At 50.9% G+C, this 27,553-nt stretch overlaps 12 protein-coding genes across 12 annotated transcripts; 6 read left to right on the forward strand and 6 right to left on the reverse strand.

Moving 5' to 3' along the window:
• Positions 1–108: 108 nt before the first annotated feature.
• Positions 109–2,493, reverse strand: HETIRDRAFT_408141 (uncharacterized protein). The gene is made up of 2 exons (XM_009545287.1): positions 2,223–2,493; positions 109–2,162 (listed from the first exon to the last, which is right to left on the reverse strand). The coding sequence occupies exons 1-2, from the start codon at positions 2,483–2,485 to the stop codon at positions 1,109–1,111; spliced, it is 1,317 nt and encodes a 438-aa protein (XP_009543582.1). The 5' UTR covers positions 2,486–2,493; the 3' UTR covers positions 109–1,108.
• A 2,581-nt stretch (positions 2,494–5,074) lies between these two features.
• HETIRDRAFT_62499 (HAM-2, protein required for hyphal anastomosis) lies at positions 5,075–9,306 on the forward strand. Its single transcript, XM_009544964.1, has 18 exons — positions 5,075–5,107; positions 5,184–5,316; positions 5,375–5,538; positions 5,562–5,686; positions 5,750–5,907; positions 5,964–6,052; positions 6,101–6,215; positions 6,279–6,856; positions 6,923–7,096; positions 7,148–7,283; positions 7,337–7,453; positions 7,524–7,653; positions 7,702–7,963; positions 8,012–8,117; positions 8,173–8,310; positions 8,363–8,832; positions 8,890–9,125; positions 9,175–9,306. The coding sequence occupies exons 1-18, from the start codon at positions 5,105–5,107 to the stop codon at positions 9,179–9,181; spliced, it is 3,141 nt and encodes a 1,046-aa protein (XP_009543259.1). The 5' UTR covers positions 5,075–5,104; the 3' UTR covers positions 9,182–9,306.
• A 271-nt stretch (positions 9,307–9,577) lies between these two features.
• On the forward strand, positions 9,578–10,738 carry HETIRDRAFT_438861 (uncharacterized protein; the record flags this gene model as incomplete). Its single annotated transcript, XM_009545288.1, has 7 exons — positions 9,578–9,807; positions 9,862–9,872; positions 9,929–9,951; positions 10,012–10,040; positions 10,097–10,159; positions 10,217–10,553; positions 10,621–10,738. Coding segments are annotated over exons 1-7 (762 nt in total), but the record flags the coding sequence as incomplete, so codon positions are not given.
• Positions 10,739–10,752: 14 nt separating this feature from the next.
• Positions 10,753–12,014, forward strand: HETIRDRAFT_415584 (uncharacterized protein; the record flags this gene model as incomplete). The annotated part of the gene is made up of 9 exons (XM_009545289.1): positions 10,753–10,890; positions 10,957–11,109; positions 11,168–11,204; positions 11,260–11,286; positions 11,337–11,411; positions 11,465–11,486; positions 11,540–11,585; positions 11,638–11,734; positions 11,791–12,014. The coding sequence occupies 9 exons, from the start codon at positions 10,753–10,755 to the stop codon at positions 12,012–12,014; spliced, it is 819 nt and encodes a 272-aa protein (XP_009543584.1).
• Positions 12,015–12,131: 117 nt separating this feature from the next.
• On the forward strand, positions 12,132–13,046 carry HETIRDRAFT_438863 (uncharacterized protein). The gene is made up of 3 exons (XM_009545290.1): positions 12,132–12,242; positions 12,302–12,399; positions 12,456–13,046. The coding sequence occupies exons 1-3, from the start codon at positions 12,148–12,150 to the stop codon at positions 12,917–12,919; spliced, it is 657 nt and encodes a 218-aa protein (XP_009543585.1). The 5' UTR covers positions 12,132–12,147; the 3' UTR covers positions 12,920–13,046.
• Positions 13,039–14,865, reverse strand: HETIRDRAFT_48027 (uncharacterized protein; the record flags this gene model as incomplete). The annotated part of the gene is made up of 7 exons (XM_009544932.1): positions 13,039–13,371; positions 13,432–13,741; positions 13,801–13,916; positions 14,010–14,101; positions 14,213–14,356; positions 14,410–14,531; positions 14,591–14,865. 7 exons carry the CDS (start codon positions 14,863–14,865, stop codon positions 13,039–13,041), a joined length of 1,392 nt encoding a protein of 463 aa, XP_009543227.1.
• A 269-nt stretch (positions 14,866–15,134) lies between these two features.
• Positions 15,135–19,656, forward strand: HETIRDRAFT_313240 (uncharacterized protein; the record flags this gene model as incomplete). Its single annotated transcript, XM_009545291.1, has 8 exons — positions 15,135–15,254; positions 15,311–16,483; positions 16,541–17,839; positions 17,893–18,115; positions 18,171–19,210; positions 19,266–19,340; positions 19,390–19,553; positions 19,614–19,656. 8 exons carry the CDS (start codon positions 15,135–15,137, stop codon positions 19,654–19,656), a joined length of 4,137 nt encoding a protein of 1,378 aa, XP_009543586.1.
• Positions 19,657–20,300: 644 nt separating this feature from the next.
• On the reverse strand, positions 20,301–20,639 carry HETIRDRAFT_243176 (uncharacterized protein; the record flags this gene model as incomplete). Its single annotated transcript, XM_009545292.1, has 2 exons — positions 20,301–20,434; positions 20,495–20,639. Coding segments are annotated over 2 exons (279 nt in total), but the record flags the coding sequence as incomplete, so codon positions are not given.
• A 448-nt stretch (positions 20,640–21,087) lies between these two features.
• Positions 21,088–22,326, forward strand: HETIRDRAFT_313943 (uncharacterized protein; the record flags this gene model as incomplete). Its single annotated transcript, XM_009545293.1, has 2 exons — positions 21,088–21,658; positions 21,725–22,326. The coding sequence occupies 2 exons, from the start codon at positions 21,088–21,090 to the stop codon at positions 22,324–22,326; spliced, it is 1,173 nt and encodes a 390-aa protein (XP_009543588.1).
• A 201-nt stretch (positions 22,327–22,527) lies between these two features.
• On the reverse strand, positions 22,528–23,163 carry HETIRDRAFT_102501 (uncharacterized protein; the record flags this gene model as incomplete). The annotated part of the gene is made up of 4 exons (XM_009545294.1): positions 22,528–22,624; positions 22,684–22,860; positions 22,913–23,027; positions 23,094–23,163. The coding sequence occupies 4 exons, from the start codon at positions 23,161–23,163 to the stop codon at positions 22,528–22,530; spliced, it is 459 nt and encodes a 152-aa protein (XP_009543589.1).
• A 1,276-nt stretch (positions 23,164–24,439) lies between these two features.
• On the reverse strand, positions 24,440–25,836 carry HETIRDRAFT_314002 (uncharacterized protein; the record flags this gene model as incomplete). Its single annotated transcript, XM_009545295.1, has 5 exons — positions 24,440–24,623; positions 24,677–25,433; positions 25,479–25,569; positions 25,624–25,762; positions 25,814–25,836. The coding sequence occupies 5 exons, from the start codon at positions 25,834–25,836 to the stop codon at positions 24,440–24,442; spliced, it is 1,194 nt and encodes a 397-aa protein (XP_009543590.1).
• Positions 25,837–26,114: 278 nt separating this feature from the next.
• On the reverse strand, positions 26,115–26,839 carry HETIRDRAFT_312085 (uncharacterized protein; the record flags this gene model as incomplete). Its single annotated transcript, XM_009545296.1, has 3 exons — positions 26,115–26,306; positions 26,360–26,548; positions 26,603–26,839. 3 exons carry the CDS (start codon positions 26,837–26,839, stop codon positions 26,115–26,117), a joined length of 618 nt encoding a protein of 205 aa, XP_009543591.1.
• Between the last annotated feature and the right edge of the window lie 714 nt (positions 26,840–27,553).

Here is a 27,553-nt window from a genome sequence, read left to right on the forward strand (position 1 = left end):
ATGCGGATCCAGAGGGAGGTTGGGATCGTATATTGCGGCGGCGGGGTGGCGTGCCCGAGATGGAGAGGCTAGCGCCTCGAGGATGAAACTCACGATCACGCACAAGTTCTGCATAATTGTGGATCCATTGAGAAGCTCGAGTGCTACGTCAACAAACTCCAGGACCACGAAGAGACGCATAAGGGTACCCTATAAAGGGAAGGAGAAGTAGCGAGGGACGCGAAAAGCCGCTGCCGAAGTAAATACGAGTGATTTATACTCGAGAATTACGAGGGATGGGTAAAAACGGATGCGATGTGCAATCGAATATGGAACGAGGAGGGATAAGATGGAAGATGACGATGGCGGGGATAATGAGGAGATGTTTTTGGAGATTTACGTAGGTTTTCTGCATGTTTTTTTGGGGTTTCGTGACAGATGCTAGGTGAATGAAACAACCAGACGAAAAAGCAGCAGAAAAGACGTGATGACGAAAGATTAAGGAGCAAAGTCACTATACCGGTCGGGAAAAAAAGTGTGAGAAGGCAAAATGAAAACTGAACACATCGACGCTTCGAATAGGGACATCGAAATCGAAAAAAAAGACTGTACGGGACGTTATCACATGCCCGAGGCTGACAAGCCTTGGGGTAGCTTGGGTGCGTACAATGCCAAGTAAATTGGTCCATGAGATCCGTCGTTCCCCGGTCGAGCAGAGCGGACAACGCTCCATGTTGACCTCTCCCGACGAGGGGCGCACAACTGGACGGGATAAATATGGCATGACAGGATCGAGTGCAGAGACGTGAATGAGACGAGATGGCCAGGTCCCTTATGGACAGGATGGATATGTCATCGGGTTGCGGGAGGGCCGGATAAAAAATATAGTGCTGGCAACAGAGAAACAGTTCGGGGACAAACAAGTCACAGACAGGCAGGCATGAGGGAGCGAGTGAAAGATCGAACCATCGAAAGCGACTGGCGCCTGCTTCGTTCGAAACTGAGGGGCAAAGGGCGGGAGATTATGGCCATCGAGGGACAACTGAATGGATGTATGGTGGCAGGATCAGAGGATTGGGGGTAGCTCCGCAAAAGTCTAAGGCCGTCGCAGTGGGCGGGTATTTGAGGATCAGGCGCTGATCCAACTCGAAGGGTGCTGGAAGCTGGGAACTTGCCCAAAGGAATACCCATAAGGTGCACCGTAGACGTACTGATCGGCGCCAGTCCAATGCAGTTCGGCAGTAGGGAGCTGTGTCATGTTCTGGGCGGTCACCCGGAGGTCACTGCAAGCGTACTCAAGACGCGACTGAGACTGCGAACGGCTGTGAGTCACAGATTGCATGGCGACATGCTGCGGATTAGAGTATGATACGGATCTTGAATGGCTGGGCACTGCGGAATGGCCGTAGTCGTAAGCCTGATGATGCCCGGGAGGGAGCTGGATCTTCAACGGAGGCATGTACTCGACCCCTGATTGATGGTATCCGAGGCCGTACATCGGATTATAGGTGTACCGTGGCGCCAGGATAGGAGCGGGTGGCGGCACCATGGGCGGCTGAACTGCAACGTACTGCCCCTCCTGCCTGCTGCGCCCATTTCGAAAGATGGGTTCATCAGCGGCGGGGCTCCACTTGGCTGGCGGCGGGAGAGTTCTCCCCGTGTCCACAGTCGATTCCCAGCTATGTCTGCCGGTGATGGGTCTACACCCGACCTCGTGCCTGGCATTATCCGCATTCGAAGTGGTTCTGCGATGCTTCGGCATATACTCTTCGCGAAGAGGGCCATCCTCATCCAAGTCTATGTCCAATAATTCAATGCCAGAGGTAGCAGGAACACCGTAGTGGTCCATTTTCTCCCGCTTTCGATCCTCGAGACCCAAGAAGACCGGCTCCGGAGGAGAGGGCACGCACGACTGACTGTTACAAGCACGAGGCATAGCACTGACGGCTTCAATCGCTATCAAATCTTCCACGGCTTTTCGCATGATTGACTGAGGATTCGACGATGGGCGAGAGATCGGCTGAGGGTGGGAAAGAGTGGGGAGTGACATATGGCCGGCCAGAACGCGACGCAACCACTGAGACCATTCGAGTGGCGCTATGGACAGGTCATAAGAGAACAGATCAAGAGCAAGGGATTCCAATCTGTTCAAGGACTGGATTGGAATGTTGGATATGGTGTGCCTGGAGGGAAATACGTTAGTCGCACGCACGTTCTAGATGAGTTCAAAAAAGTAAGCTTACCAAGTCTTGTTCGAGAACGTATGATCGTCCAACCACTTGTTAGCTAACATACACCCGAGCAAAACCAATCTAAAAGGTGCGTATTGCTCCACTGCGTCCCGGTTGTCCGCGGTGTGCCATTCTTCGACACCGAGCAGTTCAGCTCGGAACCGAATTTCTTTGAGGAATTCGGCACCGAAAGGAGTAGAACTGAAGGATATGGGAAGCCGCATGATGTACCACACGGCCAGAAGAATAGCGGGCGGTTGCAGGAGAGTAGACATAAAAAGAGAGCGAATGGAGTTGGCCAGATGAGCAGGTGGAACAGTTGGATACCGCTGTGGGGAGCCGCTGAAAAACGAGGTTAGTTTTCCACAAAGCTATGAAGTGAACGCATAACTTACAGTGATTGCGCATTATAGTGCAGGAGACCGGAACCCGTCGTGCACGCCTTCCATACGTACGATGCCATCCAATCCACAAACGGATCGGCCATCTTTTTGTAAGGGATGCTAGGGGAAGTGGGTATGGGCTCAGGCGCGGCAGGTGCACCTAATTGCTGAGAGTGATCCACTACTTTGAACGGCTGTGCAGAATGACGCTGGATAGCATTGAGCTTGACCTCGTAGTGCAGCAAGGCTGGATGCTGGACAAGGGGCTCATTGCGCGCGGGGATGGAATCCGCTGTGTGGTCGAACGCGTGCGCCACTGCACGGTCGACGAAGTCCGGGAACGGCGTCATGGGCTCAACAGGACTCGATGAAGGGTCGCCCGCAGCGGTCGCCTCGGGGGACATATCCTCGAACATGGGTGTGAAGGGGCCACACTTGTACTGCCCGGGCTGTTGCTGGTCGTGGTAGACGCAAGCTTGCTCGTCGACAGCTGCGCCGCCGAAAGCGTCCGAATCGTACTGCGCATCGACCTCTATATCTGTCTCCATCTGGGAATCCGACGAATGACCGCTCCACTGGCTCTCTATGTCGTATTCGAGAGAGTGAGAGCTCATCTCGTCGTCTGCATCGTCTTCGCAGTCCTGCTGGGGGACCGCGGTGATGTGGCACTGGTCGTTGGGATGAATGAGGCTCAGAGAGGGCGGAATACACGCTTGCGCGCGTTCTCCTTTAATGACAGGCGCGTTACCCGCGTCAATCAACCCGTTGGAAAAATGTTGAATGCCACGGGCGGGGGCGACGTGGGTCTCTTCCTCCCAGATGCGACGCGGTTTATTGCGGCGCCACGATGGGAGAGAGCTAATCCACTCCTCGCGGGTCCCAAAAGAGGGGGGTGGACCCGCGGGAGGGAGGGGAAGCGAGTACGTCAGGTTGTGGAAAACGGAAGGGATCTGGTGGCCAACGTCGCCAGATTGGATGTTCGGCTTGAGGACTAGGTGTGAGGGGGCTCTGGACTGTCGAGGGACGGGGACTGGCATTTGCTGAGGAAAAGAAGGAGGAAGAAGCCCTGCGCTAGCGACACCAGGTGCAGTCAGCTAGGAGTTTCTGTGTCTAGAAAGCTCTCGTCGGTGGCACCGTCGAGGAACCCGGGGGCGAAAGAGGTCGTAATTTAGATCGTTAAGATAGAAAAGAGCTCAGGGATGTGTGGGATTGTGGCAAAAGGAGGAGTTGGTGGATGGCTGACGCACAACAAAGGCGTGCCTTTTGAGTCGGTTGTTGTAGACTGGGAGAGTGGGAGCTGTAGGGAGGATAGGGCGAGGAAAAGAGCGAGACAGGGATAGGATACCCTCTCCTGTCGAGGCCGCCGTTGTCGCTGACGGTGAGGACGAAACAAGCAACGATGGACCGACAGAGGAGGGTCGATCCTGAAGTGAGCCTCGGCGAGGGGAGAGTGAGCGAACAAGCAGGAGTCCGTGCCACCGTTGCCTTTTCCGTCATCTCTCTCCTAATTTTACAAAAAATATTATTATGTAATCGTGGCTGCTCCCGTCTCATGCTCACGACCCTTCGACGCGTCGAGTCCCGGCATCCCCAATGATCCCAGTTGGCCCACCCACAACGTGGTCCGCGCAATGTGTGTAATCGCCCCACATGCTCGTTGCATCCCCTACCACGAACAGGGGAGCGTGGTTTGTCATGTCCTTTCCCACCTCACAGGGTGGCTTCCCATCGCGCACAGCGTCTGGTCTGTCTGCCCATGAGTTCGATCAGCTTGATATCATTACGTCCACCTCGCATTCATCAGTTGTCGATCCCTGCGTCTATTTCTGTCATATCTATCATCAATAGCATTCAATTCCATCCCTGCTGGCCCGATTTATCCGGCTGTTCCTCCACAGACCTTAGTAAGGTCCTGCCAATCTCACTTTCACTTCGTGTTCTTTTAGCTCGCATCGATGCGATACATCCGAGCCTGCCCGCCTCCAACCGCCCCTGTACCTCCCTGTGCTCAAACCATCGCATCGGTAGGCACATTCTGGGTTGACATATTGACCGAGAAGACGTGGACGGGTGCTGATAGGTGCTGATTCAATCTCGCAACCTACAACATCCTGGATGATTATGTAGTGATGCTTCTTGCAAAAATCGGCAATGGTATCATCTGCCGGTTCGAACATTTTACTTATTCAGGGTGTACGTACAAGTACTCGCTGCATAAGCCAGTCAGTAATCGAGTGATTTTCGAATTTCGAGGATTTTAAGATGCGTGGGGATTGTAGAGCGCTGTAGAGTGTTGTTTATTTCTAAGGCTGCAGCCAAACAATTTCCTTTCTGGGATATAACTCATACTCGTCTCAATCGCAAGCACTGTCTATGTACTACAAGCGGCCAGGACGATCATGGTAACCTTACTTCTGCGAATCGAGCATCTGTGTTCCTCCGATCAAATTCACTGAAACACACATGTAGAATGAACAACTGGACTCGATAACCCTAGGCCAGCTAAAGGCCATGGTGGGGTCGGCACCAAAGCCCAAGGTACTTCCACCCTTGCCACCATCCTCGAGTTCATATTCATGCGCATGATCAGCAATCATACTATGACTTCAAATACGATGACGAGGACACAGTGCTCAATGAAATCGAGGAATTCTACTCGTACGTGGAGATGCCTCAAGTCGAGGAAAACGCGAAGGCGTGGGTCCAGGGCACGTTCGAAGGAGGTACGCGCTGTCCCGATCCGCGCCCATGCAGGCCTCTTTTTGATCCCCTTGACCTAAGAATGGATCAAGAGCTCAATATCGAAGAGAAAGGCTCACGTTGAGTTTCTACTGGAAAGACTAGAGCATAAGGACGCGGAGGCTCGCTTTACGCACGCACGACGGCTGCTCTATATCTTGCAGGGCGAGTATTCCATTTCATCGTGCGGAACACGCCATTCAAACGTTGTATAGGCACCTTTATGGAGACTACGTCTCCCGAACACCAGCTTCATTGGATATTTGAGAACTGCAAGGTGGTGCGCGCCGCTAATGGCCTCAGTAACATCGTGGAAGCAATGAAGATCGCTAGCTCGAAGCTAGATATGCTATAGTGAGGTCCGATCCATTGCCTCGCACGACACAGCACTCTGATACATCACGTTTGCTCTCGTAGCGCTCTTCCTGACGCAGAGGCCGCGCAATCAGGTATTTCGCTGGAAGCGAAGGCGGAGCTCATGGAAGAATTCACGACAGAAATCTATGTCTACCTTGCCATGCTGTATCATCTGATTGAGACTCTCAAGGGCCATGACGATTTCGCCGATGAACTCAGTGAGTATTGTTGTATCCGCGTCCTCTAGTCGTCGGTCCGGATTGACAGATCGCAGTGAGCCTTGACCCACCGCTTCCAGTTTATTTTTTCAACGTCGTGTCGGGGCTTCGTGACAAGAGCGCGAAGGGGTATCCTGTGAAGAAGGTATATCCTTCTGCCAACTTGTCAGGCCTTCGTTCATATTATACCCAGCTTCTTTTAGTTCTTTGGAAGACTCTCCTTTCCTGTTGCGGAGGAATCCGTGACTTAGCAAGAGTGAAAAAGCTCTCGCGAGAGCTGGCGGGATTGGCTCCGATCCCCGACGAAGGTTTGGATTCCTTTTCTAGCTGATGTGCATATAAAAGCTAACATTTCCATACCTTCCTGACAGCGGTCCCGATAAAGTCTTCGCCGCTCGATATAGAAGCCTTTCGCCAAGAAATTTCTGTGAAGTACCCAACATTCTCCGCGCACCCTGCCTCTCCAACTGCGGCTGGCCACGAACCGCAGGCCCTGCCGTCTATCCCCATAGCCAAGCTCGCCGAAGCCTACACCCCCATACCCATACGCCCTCATTATCACCACGAGGAGCCAGAATCACAACACCCGGGCCACAGTATGCAACACTACCAGCCTTCTCAAATGCACAGCGGCTTTCGGGGCGTCCCGCAGCCCGCCACGCCGGCTCCCACGCCTCCCCCTTCGCCCAAACCGAAGAAGCAGCAGTATCAGACGGACCCTTCTAGGCCGTTCCTGTTCCCCTTCTCACGGCGCCGAGACAGAGGGCGGGACATGATGCTCGTTCCCTTTGCCATAGAAGAAGCGGATAAGCTGTATAATAAGCACATGTACGTCAGTCTGCCCCTGTGGCAAATGTGGAAGATGAGGGAGGAATGCATGACGGCGGAGAGTGGTCTGGACCATCTGCCTGGTATGGAAGGCGTGACAGACTCTATGACTAGGATGACGGTGAGATTTATTTCTTAGCTCCATAAGTACGCATACTTGCCGCTCACATGCTGTTTTTACGTTCAGACCGAAGAGGCGTTGGACACAGAAATAGAGACCCTACATGATGTGGCACTTTTGGATGCGAAAATTGCCGAAACCGAAGCCGCCATTCAAAATGCGGAATCCACCGCTGAGAGCCGTCAGCTGAAGCAGCGAAGAGAAGACTTGTTGCGGTTGAAGAGGGTCGAACAGATCTATGTAGGTTTCTTGTCGCCAAATATCGTCAGTCACATGCTCATCTGATCACAGAGCGCAGTGCTCCCTGTCCTGTCCAACTGGGTTCTCGTACTGCTAAAATTGCTTCTGTCGATCGTGTCGGCCTCATCGCCGAACCAGCCTCCACCGTCTGCTGGTGGATCGAGTTTTCCTCCTGGCGTATCCTCCCGTAAGACCATTTATTTCCGCATACGATCAACTGAAGCGAGTCGCAGAATCAAGAGTCTCCTAGTCATGCGATAGATCCTGGTGACATCGATGTGACACGACACAGAGAAGTCACTACCAAGGCGGTCTCTGCAATCCTTCTCCTGACCCTCAAATGGTTCAAAGCCTCCCGTAAGCCTCATGGATGCTTTTCAGCCTTCCTTCGAATGTCCAATTGTCCGATCTTAATATTGATCGACAGATGTCATGAAATTTCATCATTTGGGACAGCTGCTACTGGATACAAACTGTCTTTTGCTCGTCATGAAGATGTTCGGCCTCCAGGACGTGTCAGCCTCGATTGTCTCCAAAGCTGAGTCTCCTAACAACAAGTAAGCATTTGTGCAAGATCACTCAATTCTTTACTGACGAATCTTCAGCTTCTTCCGATACTGTCTTCTTCGCTGTTCGAAGAATCCTCAATTATCTCACACTGATGATCATATGCTCAGCCAGCCCAGGCGCACCGTTACACGAATCACTGTACTCCCGAATGGGTTGAGGAGCGAGGAGGACGTTGATATGTTGACAGAATTCTCTTGGCGCAACTTCTTCTCGTCAATCAACTTCACCAAGGTCATGCAAAAGTTGTCCAAACATCGTTCAAATCGCATCCGCATGCTGGTGCAATATAAGAGTTCTGTGCGTCGTATAGGTTTACCGAGATGGCCCCTCTGATTACATTGTCAGGCCGTCTTGAAGCGAATTCTGAAGGTTCAGCATCCTATGCTTCAACTACACATCCTCAAGCTTATCAAGAGCCAAGTACCGTTCAGTGGGCGGAAGTGGAGACAATGTAAATCGGAACTTGTACGCAAGGAATGTAAGAGATGTTGATGCATGTTTCACAGCAAATATGCAAGTCATCACCTCGATATATCTAAATTGTCGGCCGGATCTGCGCGACGAGTGGCTCACTGGCAACGAAGTGGACGAGGTAGGCGAAGGGCAGGCCCAGGAGGAGGCCCTGCGGCAGCTGGTCAAATTCTGTAGGTATACCGGTATATATCATCGTCGTCATAGGCCTCTAATGTCCGACAGATAACACCAAGCGATACGGTCAACCGTCTTCGCATCCGGTCAGTCACACGCATCGCCGTTCGGTCAGTATGTCCCACACATTAGAAAGCCTGCACGGCTCTGAGCTGCAAGGCCTCGTCCGACCTGTCGGCACGCCAAATGTCGTGGAAGCCGACGTCTTCCCACCCCTTCGCGCGCAAGCTCCTGATCCTAACATCTTTCTGCCATACATCACGGAGGACATCGCATTTGAGGAAGAGTATGAAGAATACCTGTCGGATTTAGGATGGTCTGACAGCCAGCCACATGTCTCTGACGGACCGCCCATCAGTTCGTCGAGGTGGCACAGGCTTCCAGATTTTGCGTCAGACTTAGCAGACGGTATCAGTGACAGCGAAAGTATTGTGTCAATTGGAGAGCTCGGCGATGAAGGACGAGACACAGGTAGAGATGATAGAGAATCAACGGATGCGAATCTAAACAATTGGGAGGTGAGTAAACTTTTACCATCATGAAAGTGAGAACAAGATTGCGATGTTGTCCTACAGCACATGAGTCCGAAGACGATGGCCGCGCTCACGAAGTCACCTGCGAGGCCAGGGGTTCGACGATCGTCTTCTGGTGAGAAGCTGCGACCTGTCATACCTTTCGGACTCGATGAGGCCAATCTGGCTGAGGGTCTCGAAGACGAAGATGATGGTGAAGATCTAGGACCCATGCCCAGAGAGCAATCAGGGCCATTCGCCTCTGGTGGGGGTGTTGACGAAGTAGAGTATGCCTATGGGTAAGTTCATCTCACTACATAGTGATAACCGGAATTGACAAATCAGCAGGGTTTGATGTTCTTTCTCCACCCGTAGTTACACTTCTCTGATACACTCCGCCCATGCTTATCATGTCGTTGCCGCTATTCAATCGTCCTGGCATATCAATCGTCAGAATAGCAGATCGCTTCTCGTCCCAAACAACCCTGCCAGGATCGAGCGGATGTGACGATATCTGCATGTTTGACAGGTAAGGAAGCAAAGTCAGCATTCGCTTCAGCTGTTCAACGTTCAACGTTCAACGTTCAACGGCAACGTCCATGTATCATGAATAATAAGAGTCTTGAGATGATTTGCCTGAATGAAGATGTCAGCAACTCGCGTCATGGTTCGGAGTTACACCTCGGAGTTTACACACTCCGTCGGCCTCCTGCACTTCTTTACCAGTTCCAGTTCGAAACGTGTGAAGGACCAACGGAGAGTTAGGAAACGATCAGACACTCTTGACTCTATACTGTCAATGGACATGCACGAACCTAGAGGAATAATGAACGAGGATGGTCCACCCTCTCCACCGCAAACACCAGCTGCTACCCCGTCGGCGATTACGTCGGCTTTTCAGGATGCCGCATCTACTTCGTCCTCCCATCCGAGTAGTTCTTTCGGGGTGAAGCAAAAGCTGAAAAGAAACAGGATCATCTTGTGCGTTTGAGCCCGTTTCACCTTTTGTTCTCATTGAATGAATTTCTCATTTAGGAGTTGCCAGCGTAGGTCTATAGCTTTCGGTCGCGTAATAGCCAATAAAAATTTGGCATTGTTTTAGCATGTCATAGGCGAAAACAACAGGTGGAAAAGTTCTTTGCATCTTATCTTGTCGACGATTGAGACGTCTGACCACTATCACAGTGTGACCGTGGCCATCCCTGCCGTAGATGGTAAGGAAGTAACGCTTCTACTTGACTGCATGGTATTCATGGCTACAAATTCTTAGCATCGCCAGAGGTGCTCCAAATGGATGTGACTATGAACAACCAAAAGAAGTGATCCATAGAAAGTAAGGAAATACCTTCATTACAGTCGTGCACACAATGTGACCATTCTCTGGACACAGGCACACTGAGACTCAGAGTAGCCTTCCTGAAGATCTCACAAACCGAGTCGGTCAGCTCGAGGGCTTGATTTCTACTACTCTCAGTAACCTAGAGCCTTCAGCTCTGGCCGGTCTAGATACACTTTTGCAGATTCTACAAAATAGTGGCAGTGTGTCGTCGCATACAACGACCCCTGTAGATTTTGACCTGACAAGTGGCAGCGCGACAGACCACACAGTCCAAATAGCAGCAGCAGCCCTTGATCAACTTTTGCAACAAGGCCAGGCTGTTGCTCTATCAAATGAAACGGGTGCATCCACGACTCCTTTCGGTCCAATCATCGATATGTTGCACCACGTATGTAATCCTATGTACTTGCTGTACTGTACTCAGAATACTGACGTCAAGATTCTGACCTTTATAGATACGTGGCAATTCGTCAGCATCTGGTGCCGCATACCTCTCTGACTTGCACCAGCATTTTCCCAATCGCAAGATTACCAACTTTCTCGTCAAATATTTCTTTGAAGAATCCTCGGTTCATTGGCAATACCTCATGATACATCGACCATATTTCAACAATTGTTATACTACCTTCTCGAATGGACCAATCCCACCTAGCCTCGAGTTTACAGCCCTTCTGGCCATCGTCTGCGCCACCGCTTTACAGTTTTTGCCTGAAAGTGACGAGGATGTAAGCTTCCCGTAGATTTCAATGTATACCATCATTTGAACGTGTCCTTCGTTGCATCTCGTCTAGGAATTTATCTTCGCCGATTATCCTCAAGGGCGCCAAATACTTAAAAAACGGATGTATGATTTTACTCGCTCAGTCCTCGTCACAACAGCCAGTCCACCTGTATCATCAATTGAACGTATCAGAGCATTGACACTATTTTCGGTGTACCAGTGGGTGAGTTTTAATACGTTCAAGACCCGGTTCAAATAATTATCTGAATCTTACCTTTCAGAATGAGGGCAACGCTGCGGAATGCTACTTTGCTTCCGGTGAGCGAATCATGATTGAAGTCACCTCTCCCTTTGATCTAACGTTATCTGATAGCTCTCGCAATACGCATGGCTCAGACTCGTAGGCAGCTCATTTATCTTGTAGATACATATTTAACTCGCATCTACCAGTGGCGATGAATCGGGACGGCGAGACGACGTGGCATATGAGACCTCAAGATGCTGAATGGAGAAGAAGGCTGTGGTGTAATCAAGATTTACCTTGAATTCTTGGCCTGAATCTAACTGCGAGCTTTTAGGGACGCTATTCGTCTTTGACAGGTGATGAATTCTTTTTGTCTTCATATTGATATCATCCTCAACCGTCAACCTAGATTCCATGCAGTGGAGTATTGCCGCCCATATGTCATCTTCGAACATGTGAGTAGGCACAAGGGAGAAGGTTGACGGTTCACCTCACAACATACATCAGCACACAGATGTCGCAGCTTCCATGAATCTCGACGAGATAAGCCTGGAGACCGATGATGAATTGGTACCTAAATCCATGGAGGAACCCACCGACTCCCGTACGCGCTCATGGTGTAGGGTTCTGTTATTTGCCCCTGTTGACTCCGAATTACAGTATATCTCATTATCCAAAGTCGATGGGCACAATTAATCGGTCAAATTTGGGATAGTTGCTTTGCTATCAATCTCCCCACGTACCGCACCGTTGTCGACTTTGAGAACCGAATACGTAAATTCGAGCTGGATCTACCAGCGTCGTTCCGTTATCAGTCCCCGCAGGTAGCACAGTCTCGCCCGTACCTCCAGTTCCAGGTATGCATGTCAATTGGGTATCTGTAGAGCAATTTTGACCCTTTACAGAACCAAATACAAACCATGTGTATCTACCATGCCCGTGCACTTCTTCTGGTACGCAGTGTGCTTCGAATATCTCAACCTCGACCTGAAATTTTGGCAGCGCCCATTCTTATTTATGCGTGTCAAAAGGCATGTGCAGAACATGAGCGAGAAAGAAAAGAGGTTGGATATCTTCCATCGGCACTCAAGAACTATAACTCTCATCTTTTGGTACGACCGATGGTTCATTAATGATCAAGCTCAAGCTAATCCTGTATCGCGATTTTCAGCAAGCGCCTCTTGGCGATGCTTCAGCTATTCCAGACGCAGTCGCCCAAAGCTCATAAGCGCTGGACTACGCTGACCCTCCTCTCTTTCGAGGCTGCACGTAAGTCATGTCTACATCGAGCGAAAGGATCATGGCTCATGAGAAATCGAGGACAGTCACACTTGCAATTGCAATCATAGTGGATCCGCCAAATATCGAAAACGAGGAGCTTCAGGACTGGATCTCGTTCTCCCAAGTGCTCCTCAAGGACCTTGGGACTTGTAATGCCGTCGCTGCCGTCGCCCTGCAGCACATTGACGTGATCCGAAAACGTACGGATTTCGTGCTGAATATGAGTCGAGGGAATAATGCGGCGTCCCTCGACATCATTGCACCGTCTCTTCATGACATAGAGCGTGCAACGAGGGTCCTCTCACAGCCTCAGCCTTGCATGACAGACTTGCTTGGCCATGAGTTGGTGATGGATCCCTATTGGACCATCATTCAACCGGGAGCTTTTGGAGGGCATTTTCCGGGGATCGAGTCTCTCAGTGGACCCTTGGATTCCATGAACCTAGAACGATTTCTGGACAGTTGTATGGCGATGCAGTCGAAGGCACCGCCCATCTTCACTGTTTGACCGCTACTGTCAATCATCTTGTCTTTGTTTGGCTCTTGGCTACACTGTCTTCTATAATACAGCCTGAACATTGTTACAACGGAGAGATTGTCTAGATAGCGATGAGAACATTGGTGGGATTAAAATGAAGCTGTCGTTCTCGAGATCGCCCAAGGCGTGCCAGCGGCGTAGAAGTCCATAGGATACACACCGTCGATCTTCTTCCCTTCTCCATCCTCCGTATAGTCCATCCAACCGATAGCCTGTCCAATTGCTACAGAGGTCTCGTAAGGAGTGAGCAAGGGGCGATCGAACGCGTATCCCCAGTCTATAGAGAGGCGAGGACAGGAGGTCTGGACAAACGTGGATATGTGGGGACTGAAGAGGGACAGTTTCGCAGGCGAGAGTTCGGAGAGCAGTATGGGGATGTATGGAATGGGCGTGTGCGATTGGGTAAGTTGATGAGTGATGGCCTAGTGAGTGCATTGCGTTCAGCCAATTCCAAACAATCCGAGAGGCATGACAAAACATACCTGCAGTTGTTTGAAACTACCCTGGCGACCTAACGTACCGAGGATAACACCCCACATAGGGGGTTCATCGAGAGGATCCGACAGGGATTTAGCGACAGAAGTGGTTTCCGCGTTCGTCGCTGACCGATGTGCAAAAGTATCAATACTCTTCCTGGCCGTCTGCACCGCGTCATTCCGCACTGTCTTCATCTCCTCATGCGCATACCGTTCTCGCGTGAATTTTTTAGAGTAAGGGTCATAGCGGAACGCTGGAACGGTCGGATTGGCGATCATGATAGATTCGAGGTGAAAACGTCCATCGCCAAGATATCTGAAGGTGAAAAAGTACGCTCAGGCGAATGTAGGAGGAGTATCAGCAGATGGGCTCACATGAGTGCGTCAACATCATCGCTAAGCCGGGGCGCCGTACAACCCAGAATTTCGCCGGGGGATAATGGCTTAGAACGGGGTATGATAGCATCGTATCTTCCAGTGTATAGCATGGGCTGTTTCACCTCGAGCTCTGAACTTGAGGAGGCTTCAGAGTGTCCTATCAGGCCGGCAGGTGTGATGAAAGGCGTTGGATCAGTATACTCCACAGTAAGGTCATCCTTCAGTCGCGAGAGAGCGGCTACAAACTGTATCGTGGACACTAGAGCAAGGCGTGTCGATTTGGACGAAGCCCCCTTGTCTACGTCAGACCCTGAAAGGATATGAGTTTCTTCGGATGAATTGTTTGGGCCTTCTATTTGGAGATGTCGAGGCTGGCCGATCTTTTGACCAGCAGGGATGGAGATATCACTTTCCTCAGAATCCAAGAGTTCTGCATGGAAGCGCAGACGATCACCTGGGAAGTTGATACGGACAGTCTGCGCGAGATGGGCAGCATCGATGGCGATTTCAACGAAAATGTAAAGTGTTTTGATAGTTGTCTGGTCCATCGGAACTGGGTGACGAGTAAGAACCCGGAAGGCACGCATAGAAAGATACATTGCAGACCGAGACAGCTATGTCCGTAGTGAACGAGCATATCACATCCTAGAGCGACAGCCGTATAATCGTCGATGCAACAGGCACCGTATGTAACATCACCCATGATGACCGCCAGAGCATCTGTGAATCTAAATCACACAGAGTTCATGAGCATGACAGAAAGTGAGTCGATGTCGAGATTACAAACCGCTCGATGATGTCTACTATAGTGCAAGCAAACATTTGAAGGCCCTCGGGCATCTGCAGCGCCACCATCTTCGCGCCGTTCTTCCTTACATGGTGGATGGTCTTGTGTATTTCGAAAGAATAGTTTGATGGCAATTGCTGGATGGCGCCATTTAACTGGACGTCGGAGAGAATGTCTTCGGGGATCTGATTTGCGACAACGGATGTAACGCCAGGCTTCGAGGGCCGCGCGCTTTTACTGCCTACAAATCTTTTTCGAGGGTTTTTTGTGGTCATATCATGGGATGTCTGCGAATGTTTGGATACTGGCTGAGGCTCTGACATGGCTCGACGGCAGCTGCAAAAGTCGAATGGAGGAGAAGCTACGAGATGCTAAATGCGGACGGCATGAGGTCATTGTGGCTGTGCACGTGAAACGCTGGATCGTGCCAGCTCCCCGACTCGGTCTGGCAGCGCACCACGACTCGAGACGCGTCCCGTACACCCCTTCTCTATACCGTCCTCCTTGGCGAGCTCATACCGCCAGGTGCGCTCGGGTTGCTAATATGGCCTCTAACCAGATACCGTTCTCTGGTGAGGGGCGTTGCGCCCTGAGAGGATCGTGTGGAACTAAAGGATGGTTTGGAAAGCCTCTGCCATGTCCATATGATGGACCTCCTGTCGACGTACGTACGCGTATCATATCTATTGCTTGTGTTGTAAAGAGCTGAGGACCCTGTAGCCCGACAGCAAAGCACGCACCCTTCTCACGTCAGTTTGCGGTGAAGAGTTCGCCGACGGGCCTGCTTGTTGTGATACGGATCAATTGGAAGTTCTACGCGACAACCTGGCACAAGTGGAAACCCTAATATCCTCATGTCCTGCTTGCCGCAACAACTTCCGTTCCTTCTTCTGCCATTTTACTTGCTCCCCCCAACAGGCTACATTTGTGAATGTAACTTCTACCCAGAAGTCTTCAACAGGTCAGACGGCTGTGAAGTCTCTCGATTTTTTTGTTGGTGAACGATTCGGGGAGGGTTTCTTCAACAGTTGTGAGAAGGTTCAAGTAGGCGCAGCTAACAGCTATGCCATGGATCTCATCGGCGGAGGAGCTACAAATTACACCGGGTTCTTGAAATATCTGGGCGACGAGAAAGACTTGGGGAGTCCGTTCCAAATTAATTTTCCTCCTCCTTCTACTTCCTCGGAATTGGAGCCATACGACAGACAGACTAGGAACTGCTCAGACAACGATCTTCTCAGCCGTTGCACATGCATAGACTGCCCACAGGTTTGCCAAGCCCTCCCTCCCCTCCCTGCGCCAGACGAGCTTGATACATGTCGAGTTGGTGCAACGTCGTGTCTTACTTTTTTTTTGGTTCTTGCTTACGGACTCTGCGCATTCGCATTCGTTTCCGGCTTCAGCTTCCAAAGGGCGCTTAGTCTTCGTAAAGAGAGGAAACGTGCCCGAATGGTTTTGTCTGCCGAAACTGCATCAGATACCCCCCTCTCTCCGAGGTCGCATACACGAGGTTTGGTTGGCGCCCCCTCGCTAGCACATAATATCGACGGCGAACAATCGTCGAACAGTCAAGCAGAGTCTCGTATGGGTCGCGGATTGACTCTGGACCCCATAGAAACCGTCCAGCCCCGCCAATATCGCCTGAACTCTATCCTCCGTTCTTTCTTCTACCGGGTCGGTTCCATATCTGCCAACTACCCATGGTTAACATTCGCAGTGATGTTCACTGTGGTTGGACTGCTCAATATAGGCTGGAAGAACTTCAGCGTGGAGACAGATCCAGTGAGACTGTGGGTAGCGCCTGACTCGGAGAGCAAGATTCAAAAGGACTTCTTCGACCAGAACTTCGGGCCTTTCTATCGTACGGAGCAGATCTTTGTGACCTCATTGCCTGTGGAGTCAAGCACCCTTGGTCATAGTATATCTTTGCAAACACGCGCATTGGCCGAGGTTAAACCACCAGTTCTGTCCTGGGACCATCTCAAGTATTGGTTCGATGTGGAAAACGATATTCGTTCCCTCCGCTCTTCACCAAATGGATACCGCCTTTCAGATGTCTGTTTCAAACCCGCTGGGCCGCGTGGCGCCTGCGTCTTCCAGTCCGTCACTGCATGGTTCGGAAATGATATCGACAATACAAGCCCCGATACTTGGGCTGATCGCATACAACAGTGTGCGCATACCCCGGCAGAATGTCTGCCTGACTTCCAACAGCCCCTAGGCCCGAAGTATGTTCTAGGCAAGGTGCCAGATTCTGAGCGGGGGTACTTGGATGCGGAGGCTTTAGTCATCAATATCGTTGTCTCCGACTCGCTCGATCCGGAGGTGCAGGAGAAGGCGATGGAATGGGAACGCACTTTGCGGGAATATCTCTATGACCTCAGTCAGAGAGCTCCCGAGCAGGCCGGACTAGAGATTGCGTTCTCTACTGGAGTATCTCTCGAAGAGGAGCTCAATAAGAGCACGAACACGGATGTCAAGATCGTCGTCCTATCGTACATCGCTATGTTTATCTACGTGTCACTGACGCTAGGTAATGGTTTTGTAGGCCGTGAAGAAGAGGGTACCCTATCATCCCTCTGGAACTGGGCCTCGAACTTGCCGCGCCTGTTCACGCGTTTACACTTGTCTTCCTCCTCTATATCGGTCGACTCTCGGAACGTCCCTCGGATCTTCCCTCGTCTCCCGCGCAAGCTCTTCGTTGGTTCTAAACTAACATTGGGCTTGTTCAGCATTGCACTCGTCATCCTGTCTGTTTCCTCTTCCATTGGCTTCTTCTCTGCCGCTGGCGTGAAAGTGACTCTTATCATTGCCGAGGTTATACCTTTCCTCGTATTGGCCGTTGGCGTGGACAATGTTTTCATTCTAGTCCATGAATTGGATCGCCAGAACCTGCTGCACGGTCCGAACGCTGCTTCGCCGGAACAGGCATTGAATTTCTCTGTTGCAGCGTCCCCTACGTCTAGGCGCTCGCATTTCGAGTCATCCCGCGACGCGTCAGTCGATGCGGCGTCTATGCCTTTGTATCTGTCGCCGGAAGAGCGCGTGGTGAGAACGCTGGCGAAGATGGGACCATCCATATTGCTTAGTACCATAACCGAGACCGTCGCCTTCTCTCTCGGTGCGTTGGTACCCATGCCGGCTGTCAGGAACTTCGCTCTCTATGCCGCGGGAAGTGTGTTCTTGAACGCCCTGTTGCAAATCACTGTATTCGTCAGCGCTCTTGTCCTCGATCTGCGCCGGATAGAGGTGAGCAAAGTTCACATTCTCAAGTGATTGTCCCTGATCGAGCTATTCAACAGTCAGGTAGAGTCGACTGTCTGCCATGTATCAGGCTTCCTTCCAGAATTCAGCTCCTTGAAGCCCCAAGAACCGGTAGTGGCCTAGGCCTCATCGCAAGGGGCATCCGCAAATATTATGCCCCGTTTCTGCTTCGCCCGTTCATAAAGGGAATGGTCCTCTTATCTTTCGGAGGTGTTTTCATTGCCTCTGTCATCTCTATTCAACACATTGAGCTTGGACTTGGTTAGTCATTTCTCGTGCTGTGCCGTGACCATATTGATTGACACTTTTGTTCCAGACCAACGGCTGGCTTTACCGTCGGAATCCTATCTGATTCCTTACTTCAACAACCTCGACACATATCTAGACATTGGCCCCCCTGTCTACTTCATCGCTCATGATATCGATGTCACGCGACGACCAGGCCAGCAAAGTCTCTGCGGCCGGTTCACCACTTGCGACGATTCATCCGTAGCCAACATCTTGGAAGCTGAACGTAAACGTTCCGAGGTGTCTTTCATCTCACAGCCCACCGCATCGTGGATCGACGACTTTTTCAACTGGCTGAACCCGGCCGTGGAGACCTGTTGTCGTGTCCGCAAACGGGACCCCAGGACATTCTGCACAGCGCGTGATTCCCCTCGGTTATGCCAACCTTGCATGCAGGACAAAGAGCCGGCGTGGAACATCACCATGAACGGGCTACCTGAGGGCGAGGAGTTCATGCGTTATCTACGGCAGTGGTTAGTATCGCCTACCTCGGAAGAGTGTCCACTGGCTGGACAGGCATCATTTGGAACTGCGCTGTCAATCAATTCGGAAAAAGACGACGTCATCGCATCCCACTTCCGAACGTTTACCTCTCCACTCAAGGGTCAGGCTGACTTTATCAATGCGTTTGCGGCTGCACATCGCATCGCGGACGACCTCTCTGCGCAAACTGGCGCGACCATCTTCCCGTACTCTCTCTTTTTCGTGTTCTTCGACCAGTACGCACACATCATATCCATGACCCAGGAGGTCCTTGGGTTGGGCCTCGCGTCCGTGCTTATTGTCACCGCGCTGCTTCTCGGCTCCTGGCGCACGGGTACCATCGTCACGGCGGTTGTCGCTCTGACTGTGGTGAATGTGATGGGCATGATGGGCTTGTGGGGGATCAGCCTGAACGCCATCAGCCTGGTGAACCTCGTTATCTCGCTAGGGATTGCTGTCGAGTTTTGCGCGCACGTTGCAAGGTCGTTCATGAGCTCTGGGTCTGGCCTGCCTATGGATCATCCGGCTGGACAGAAGGAGCGCGATGAGAGGATGTTAATAGCATTGGTTGATGTCGGCCCATCTGTGAGTCTCCTCGTTTTACTTACTCTCATGATGCTAATGCAGTTATTTCGCCCAGGTTTTGTCGGGAATTACTCTCACAAAGCTAATTGGCATGAGTGTGCTCGCTCTTACACGTTCGAAGCTTCTCGAGGTGAGAACAGACTCCACATTCCAAGACGACGCCGCTGACTCGGCTGCAGATCTATTACTTCCGGATGTGGCTTACCCTAATTATATCTGGAGCATTGCATGGGCTCGTCCTGCTACCCGTCGTATTAAGCAAAGCAGGTGGTCCAGGATTCCCTCTACAGGAAGCGGACGAGGAATGGATGTCGAACGCCATCAGGCATGACTACGAATATGCGTAAGTGGGTCCGCCACCATGCTCGTGGACAATCACTTAAGCACTGTTCCATCCTCACAGACCTTTCCTTGCTGACGACGACTCCATTCATAGCGACGACTAGACGCTGCTTGATATATGTACACTAACGTGATCTTTTTAATCGATGTAATGGGCCGATGACTGCGAGGCACAGTATTTCGATGATATTGAATACAACGCGGTAGCGAAGACACTTGCAAGAAGGAATGCGTACATAGATATATATGCCTAGGCCTCTCGAGGTGCCGGTGATCTTGACCGACTATCTCTGATATCGTCCCTGCTGTAGCTCCTTCGTCCTCTGCTGTACGATCTCGATCGGCTGCGACTCCTGCTGTATCTCGAGTAGGAAGAAATTGACCGTGTGCGAGAACGGGAACGAGAGACGGAGCGTGAGCGAGAACGGCTCGAGCGCACCGAATAGCTAGCAGAGCGCGAACGACCCCTCCGTCCACCGTATCCTCCACGTTCATAGCTTGGTGATCTCCTCCTAGGAGCGATGGCCCCTACTCTGCGAATGGGGGACCGAGACCGAGAGCGGGACACGGGGCGGTAAGTGTCCCTCGGTGGGGGCCTGCGAGGAGGTGGTCTACGATACCCTTCGGCGAAACGTCCAAACTCCCTCCTAGGGAACCTGGGAGAACGGGAGCGCGACCGAGAGCGCGAGAGGGAGCGAGGTTTGTCTCGGCCGTTGCGGGCACGTGGGCGGAGAGAGCGCGAACGAGAGCGCACTGGAAGGTCGGAGAGCTCGACATTCAATACCGCACCATCGAGCTGTCCGCCGTTCATGTGAGACGCTGCCTTGTGCGCGGCTGCCGATTCTTCGAATTCCAGTGCCGCTTTCCCCCTGTTTTGACCCGCTGCGGAGAATGGAGGATCAGCGACGAGACCAGGCCAGTGCTGATAGGAGTTGGACAAACATTTTCCATATACGGGGAGATCGACCTTGGTGATTTTGCCGTAGAAGCCGAAGATGGTACGGAGGTGGGCCTCCACGACGTTGCGAGTAAGGTGGTTCACGACAACGACCTTTGCGTCATTCTTTTCCGGCGCGCCATTTTCCATGTCGACATCGACATCTGGCAATCGTCGTGGTGAGGGGGATCGGCCTCGTGTCGACATTGTTGAGTTGGTGTCGTTGTGTCTCGGGCTGGAGGAGTCGCTCAGAGTCCAGAGCGTAACATAGTCACATGACTGTGACACTTCGTCAGCTCTCAGGAAGGGCTTCATTCTCTACTAGAGTCCAGACCCCCACATTTCCGAGACCTTCACTTCCGAGACCTCTTGTATGCTATCCGCGAAACCGATGCGAGAAAACGCATATAAGCATCCATGGAGAGACGCTGAATGCTATCCAACCTTGTCCTCTTACTCCCATCTACCCACACGTACTACTTGCGTTGATCGCACATACCACTCACCACACAATCTATCCAACTACTTGCGTTGATCGCACATACTCATACACCACATTATAACCATTTACTTGCGTTGACCGCATCTACTCTTTGATATGTCTTATGCACGCAACTCCATCCCTGACCTCACTGGTCATCTCATCGCTCATCGCTCTCTAGAGCTTGTCCAGAAGATAGGCTCTGGTGCCTTTGGCGTCGTCTATCGTGCCATTGAAACGTCCTCACCAGAACCACAGGAGTACGCGGTGAAGGTTCTTCTAAGAGCTGACCCCAAGTCTCAAATGGGTCGTCTTCAGACGCGCGAGCTCGCTTTACACCAGATCGTTTCTGATCATCCCAACATTGTTTCCGTTCATCAAATTATCAAGGAAGCTTATTTCACCTATGTTGTGATGGACCTTTGCCCCTCTGGTGATATATGCAGAGCCGTTACAACCACGAGCACTTTCTATCGGAGAGACGATTTGGTGAAGCAGGTCTTCACCCAAATCATCGATGCCGTTCAGTTTTGCCATTCCAACGGTATCTATCATCGCGACCTGAAACCTGACAATATTCTTTGCTCGGAAGATTTGTCAAATATCTACCTCACCGACTTTGGTCTGGCCACCAGTCGTCCAGTCACTCCAGAACTCCGCACGGGCACCCCTAACTTCATGAGTCCTGGTGAGTCTGATTCTTTTTCCTTCTTCGAATGCAAATGTGCTGAACGCCTTTCCCCCATGCTCTCAGAGTGTCTCCGCAAAGGTGGTAAAGGCGATAGAGTTGGCTCTCGCCATTGTGACATTTGGTCGCTTGGCATCATCCTCATCTCCATGCTCACTGGTATGCTCCCTTGGGACACTCCTACACTCGACAACTATCACTTCCAACAGTATCTCACCCAACCGGCCTTCTTCACTTCCTTCCTCCCCATCTCTCAGGAGGCGATTGTCCTTCTTCGCCGCATTCTTGTCTACAAGCCTCTCGATCGCATCTCGCTTGCAGAGTTGCGCGAAGAGGTGTGCAAGATTGACACCTTCTTCCTTACCGACAAGGAGATTGCCAGGGCCCCTGAAGAGGCGCGCAATGTAGCGAAGGAGTGCACAGCGAATCAGAGACGAGCCTCGTCCAAGGCCCCTCTCCTTTTCCCTATGCCGCCCTCGCTCTCAACTTCTTCATCGACGTGGAGCGCAAGGAGTGAGCTCCCGGTGACGCCCGAGACATATCCTGTTCGACCGGTCGCTGAACTTCACGAAATGTCTGATGGGCTGGATCTCAACGCACCTGTCATTCGCATTCCGAAATCACCTATCATTACTCGGAATGGTAACGCTCAGAGAGCATGGTATTAGGTTTTGCTTATATTGTCACACGTACCACTACATTCGAATGTATCGATAGCATGAAAATCCACATACTCATAAACACATTGTGTGATAAGTATTCCAATGTTCGTGAGTAACCCTCAATTGGCATTTCGCAATGTCCGTCCACAACATAAGTGATCTGCATACAATCGACCTGATCAACAGGTCGTCTGGTCATGCAATAGATCAATGACAATCTTCGACGACGTCATTCGACGCTTCAGCGGCAGTCTGGAAGAAGCTCTTCGCATTCTCAAGAGTAGCAGAGGCGGTCGGATCCGTGCTGAAATACGGCAACGATGTCAGCCGAAGCGCGCACCGAAAATGCGTGAAGATACGAACGTATTGATGCTCAGCAGAGCCTTGAGAACGATGGTAAGGTTACCGCCAACCTGATTCCTCAGTTCAGGAGGAGCAGTCTGGTTGCTGAAGATCGCGTCGGCGATACCATCAGTCGCCTGGAAGGCACCGTCGATGCCAGACTGAGCGCTGTCTACGGTAGAAGAGAAATTCGTGTTTCTGCGCCATGACTATAAGATGAGAATCAAAATAGCAGAGGCTGCACACATACGCGAGTTCGGTGGCAAGCTTATTGATCTGGTCAGAAGTTTCCTGAAGGTTGACAACGAATTTGAGGCGGTCGATGTTGCATTGAGCATTACCGACTTGGCGACGAGATAACGGACCTAGGAGGAGCGCAAATAGGTAAGCTACAGTATGCGCCAAGATATAATGTTAAACAAAGAGCCCACCAGCATTCGCAACGAAAGCACATGCAAGCACGGCGGCAAATATGAAAAGTTTCGGGACGCTGAAGGCCATCACAATATATAACAAGGGTCCTTTTGAAGTCAAAGTTTCAAGGAGAGTGTTTGTCTGTGGTCGAGAGAGCTGGTGGAGAATCGTGAGGTGCTCGATACAGTGTCATGGTATTTATATGCGTTTCCTGCTAGCGCTCAAATTTGCAACGACATCAGCTGAGAACTGACAACCAGGACCAACTTCTCTAAACAGTGAACATGGAGCATATGGAGTAAACAATTGCCTTCAAAGGATGGAGAAAACGAAGGAAAACGAGCGCTGCTTGACGTGAGTTACGATAGGAGTGCCACCAAGCCAGACTGCGCAGTCATCAATGAGATGTAGGCGGTGTTCTTCGAAACGCGTTGGATAGCATCCGAGGGCTGAGCTGTGGTGATTCAGGGAAGCGGGACCAATTTAGGATATGAAAACCCTAAATAACACTGTTCGGCAGCTTGAAACCCTGTGCATAAGGTGTGGAATTTTTATGACAGCTTAGACCAGGAGTGTATCAATTTCATCATTCAATCGATATAAACTCGTGAAAGACAGACCGATGCAGAGTGTACTAAGACGAGACCGTTCGCCAACAGCAACTGAGGCTCACTCAAGACTGCTCCGTCGACTGCAACAGAATTGTGTGAAGCGCGGCCATAGAATTTGTTCTCGAGCTACACACAACCTGCGATCTCCGCGGTAAGAACGGAGACATACTGCAGAATCAAGTGTTTACTGGTACGGGACATTGACAACCTGAAAGGAAGAAGATGATAGTGATGAAGAAGAGCGCTGGAGCCTGCAATAGTCAATGTCCGCGCTGTTGTGGATGTCAGCCATAGCAGAAGCCGTGCACAGGCTGTATCGACCGAGAACGCCATACCATCGACAAAAGCGGTACCAGGAAACGGCTGCATAAAAGCAATGTGGACCCTGAGGCCTGAGGCCTGAGGCCTGAGACGTCAATTCGTGAACTGCGACAGATCAATAATCAGGCGCTCTGTCAAATGGTAGGACATATGTCTGTAATCATTCGGCATCGAGTATTTGCTCGCCGTCCCCGATGGACAGTCACATTGAGTGGCATCGCCCAGCGCTCAGCATTAAAGTTGAGGCGAGAAACTCTTAGCAGACATAGCCATCTTGAGAGACAGAGTCCTCCTGTTCAGATTGAGTTTCTGAATGCATGAGGCATTGTTAGAGGAGATTTGCCAGAGCGCTTACCTCAAAGACAATGAGCGAGGCGGGAATGTATTTCCAGAAGTATCCAACGATTGAACCTGCTCTTGTGGTATGTGAATCAATATGTGTCCTCCTTCGTCATTGGCAAACTACTAGCACGACTGCTGCTCGCGCCTCCTCCGGACTGAGTGCCGCTAATTTGTACGCCGAACCTTTTGAGCTTTTCAAAGTACTTTTGCACTCGACTGGCAACTTGTCTCGCAGTGCGACGGCCATTCATCGCTTTCGATATTTTTGCCCATCTACCAGGACCATGTCAACATGAATCTACCAAGGGAGATATAGAATCATGTACCGATTTTTCTCTCCATCTGGTATCTCCTCCAAAAGCCTCTCGAGAAGATGTTGTTCGGACACCGACCACGCCTGGTTGAAAGTCTCTGGTTTTGGCTTCCCAGAACCTCGAGGCCGCTTGGTGGTACGTGACTCGACATCTTCTTCGAGTGCCTGTTCGGGCTCTGGCTCTTGCGGACGCTTTTTCCTCTGCAAGTTGATTTTTACTGATAGGGGAGTCGTTGGTTGAGCCTTGGTCGCCGACCGTCGTGGGCGCAGAGGTTTTGGTGGTGCAGAATGTAAGGTAGATGAGGTTGTTGGCAGTGGAGGAAGGTTCGTCTGTTTGGCATCTTCCGTAGAAGTGTCCTGCATTGCCCTGATCGCAACCGCTCTCGACTCCATGATGTCCTGCAAGGATATATCTACTTCTCCGCTCTCGTCATCCAAATCTCTCCTGATGAACACTCCGTCCTCTTGCCCTCCATTTATCGGAAGAGTGAGCCCACCCTCGCCAATCCGTCTCATGCGTAGTTCCCGAATCTTTGCACGTTCTCGTTCCTTGCGGTGCTCATGGGGTGTCAGCTTGTCACTCTCGTCAGCAGAGTCGGAAGAAAAGTCCAGAGACTCGAGGACAGGATCGAGAATCGTGCGGCGGGCATCCTTGACTAGACGCTGGAGAGGGGAAAGGGGCGAACACTGCCTTGAGGATGGAACCTCGCGTTCGGATTGGATTAGGCGGAGGTCGGAAGCAAGCATATGAAGCCTGGCAGGATCTTGTTCTGGTTTTCAGCAGGTGGAATTATATGTGTATAAAATTGCTGTACCTTTTGCTTCAAACAACGCCCAGTCAATGCTCTTTATAAAGCCGGTTGCACCGTCTAGGTGATCGTGTCGGTGAAAGAGATCGTCATTAAGCTACGTCTTCGTTGTCAAGAATTAAGTCAAAATAAGACCAGCAGTAAACCGGACCTTTTGATCTATCCTTTCTACAAACCCTTGAGGATCCACAGTCACCTTTCTTCGAAGCTGCTTCAGACGCTCTATATCAGAGTGCGTCTGAGAGAGCAGCGCTCTCTGCGACTGTATGAATGCGGAGATCGCCTCAAGTCTAATGACGGTAAATTAAAGAGGCATGTCGAAGAAAACCGTGATCACATACGTTGGGGCGCGGTTGAGTTCCATTTATAACGAGGTGACATGGAATGAGAAAATGAGGGTGGCGACAGGGAATGGGTGAATGTATTGAGAAAAAGTTTGGTGAGGTTTGGTGGCTGCCAATTTCAATGCCGCTTTTGGGTAAGCTCACGATTCTCAAAGTTTGAAAGTCACTGGTATTGACATATCGACCGCGAATTTGTGACAATGTAACAGTGTAAAACAGGGGAAGGGAGATATTACAAGGATGTATGGCTTGTCCATAGCAGATTGCCCGTATGTCCATAGCTAGTCGTAGATAAGTACTATTGTATGATGAGTATATGCACCCGCTCGCAGCTATCAAAATCATAGGTTGTAGCAGAAGCCTGAACAGGATCATAGACAATGTTTTGTTGACTACTTGATGTGCTATTGCAAATGAAGAAGTTGTCCGCATCATTGTCTACAGAGAGGAGTGGGTCCGGATAGGGACTGCCATTCGGGGATGTGCTGACCTAGTTAATTTCGAACAGTCAGCGTCAGATCATCGTGTCACTAGTTGACTCACTAATTCACAGTACACTTCAGCCGGGTCAGTAGGCGCTCCATCGTATTGCGATATGAAGGGGAGAAAATCGCCACTAGTGACGTTGGCCGATATCTTGGGGACGAGGTTGCCACCGACTGCTTGGCCGGTAACACCAGAATGGGCCATTGTGAAGTTCTGTCCAAGAGGAGTCGGAATAGAATCGATAGACTTATATGCAATGAGACACATGACTTTGAGTGAATGATGAAACAATGAACATACTCCGACAAAGGTAATGTTGGGTGCAGGGTCTGAACCATCTGCACCGAGCACCAGCTGCTTGTGAATGCTGGTGTCGCTGTCGTACTGAGCGACCAGGGTGAAATCCAACAAAGTGTCAACGCCGTTCGTGGGAAAAGAGCGGCATCCAGGGCCAATGGATCGAGTTAGAGGGGTGGCACTAGCAATGACTGCAGTGAAACTAGCAGCAAGCAGATAGGACATAAGCATTTTGAACATGATTGGGGTGGAAGTTGCTTGGATCGATCTCCTGTGGGCATTCCACTTTATACTCTACAAAACCGTCGGGAAGAGAAAGCCGCCGCGAGGATGCTTCGCTTTGATGTCAGCGCAGAATCAAAATTTACATTCTGGACTAAGTTCGATCCATTCTATTCCAAAATCGTTCCGTGAAGCGCCTACCGCTCTGGATTTATCCCGAGACTTCCTACTTGGAGCGTCATGATGTGTCGAATAGGGGCTGTGTCCTAGGTACGTCATCCCGCAGCCTCGAGGAGCGTCCGTGCAAGCACACAACCTCGCAGTGGTTTCCTGATTCGTTTCGAACTTCTGGCCCAGGTCTCCTTGCAAGTTCCGAGATACTAAGAATTTCGACATCCATTGGCAAAGCAAAAATATCAATGCGAGGTCGTTCTTCGAGGGAACGAGACTTGGTTCGAGGTGCCGAAGTGTATGATATAGTTGGCGTCCCCGATTGCAACCTTTTACTTCGGAATCGGATTCTTAGACCTGCGAAGTATGTAGGTCCTGTCAGCATAGTTTTCCACGCCTATACCTTCAAGGACGGACAGCTGGTGTTGCCAACAACGTCAAACGTCCAATATTCTGATTCAAAGGTCACTTCGCACAGGCTGACGACGCTTTGCTCTAGAATCTAATGAGATATGAACAAGTGTTGGAAGGGACTAATAAGCAAGGAAGCACGCACCGAGA

The sequence above is a fragment of the Heterobasidion irregulare genome (genome assembly GCF_000320585.1).
Source record: "Heterobasidion irregulare TC 32-1 unplaced genomic scaffold scaffold_03, whole genome shotgun sequence".
Classification (NCBI taxonomy): Eukaryota; Fungi; Basidiomycota; class Agaricomycetes; order Russulales; family Bondarzewiaceae; genus Heterobasidion; species Heterobasidion irregulare.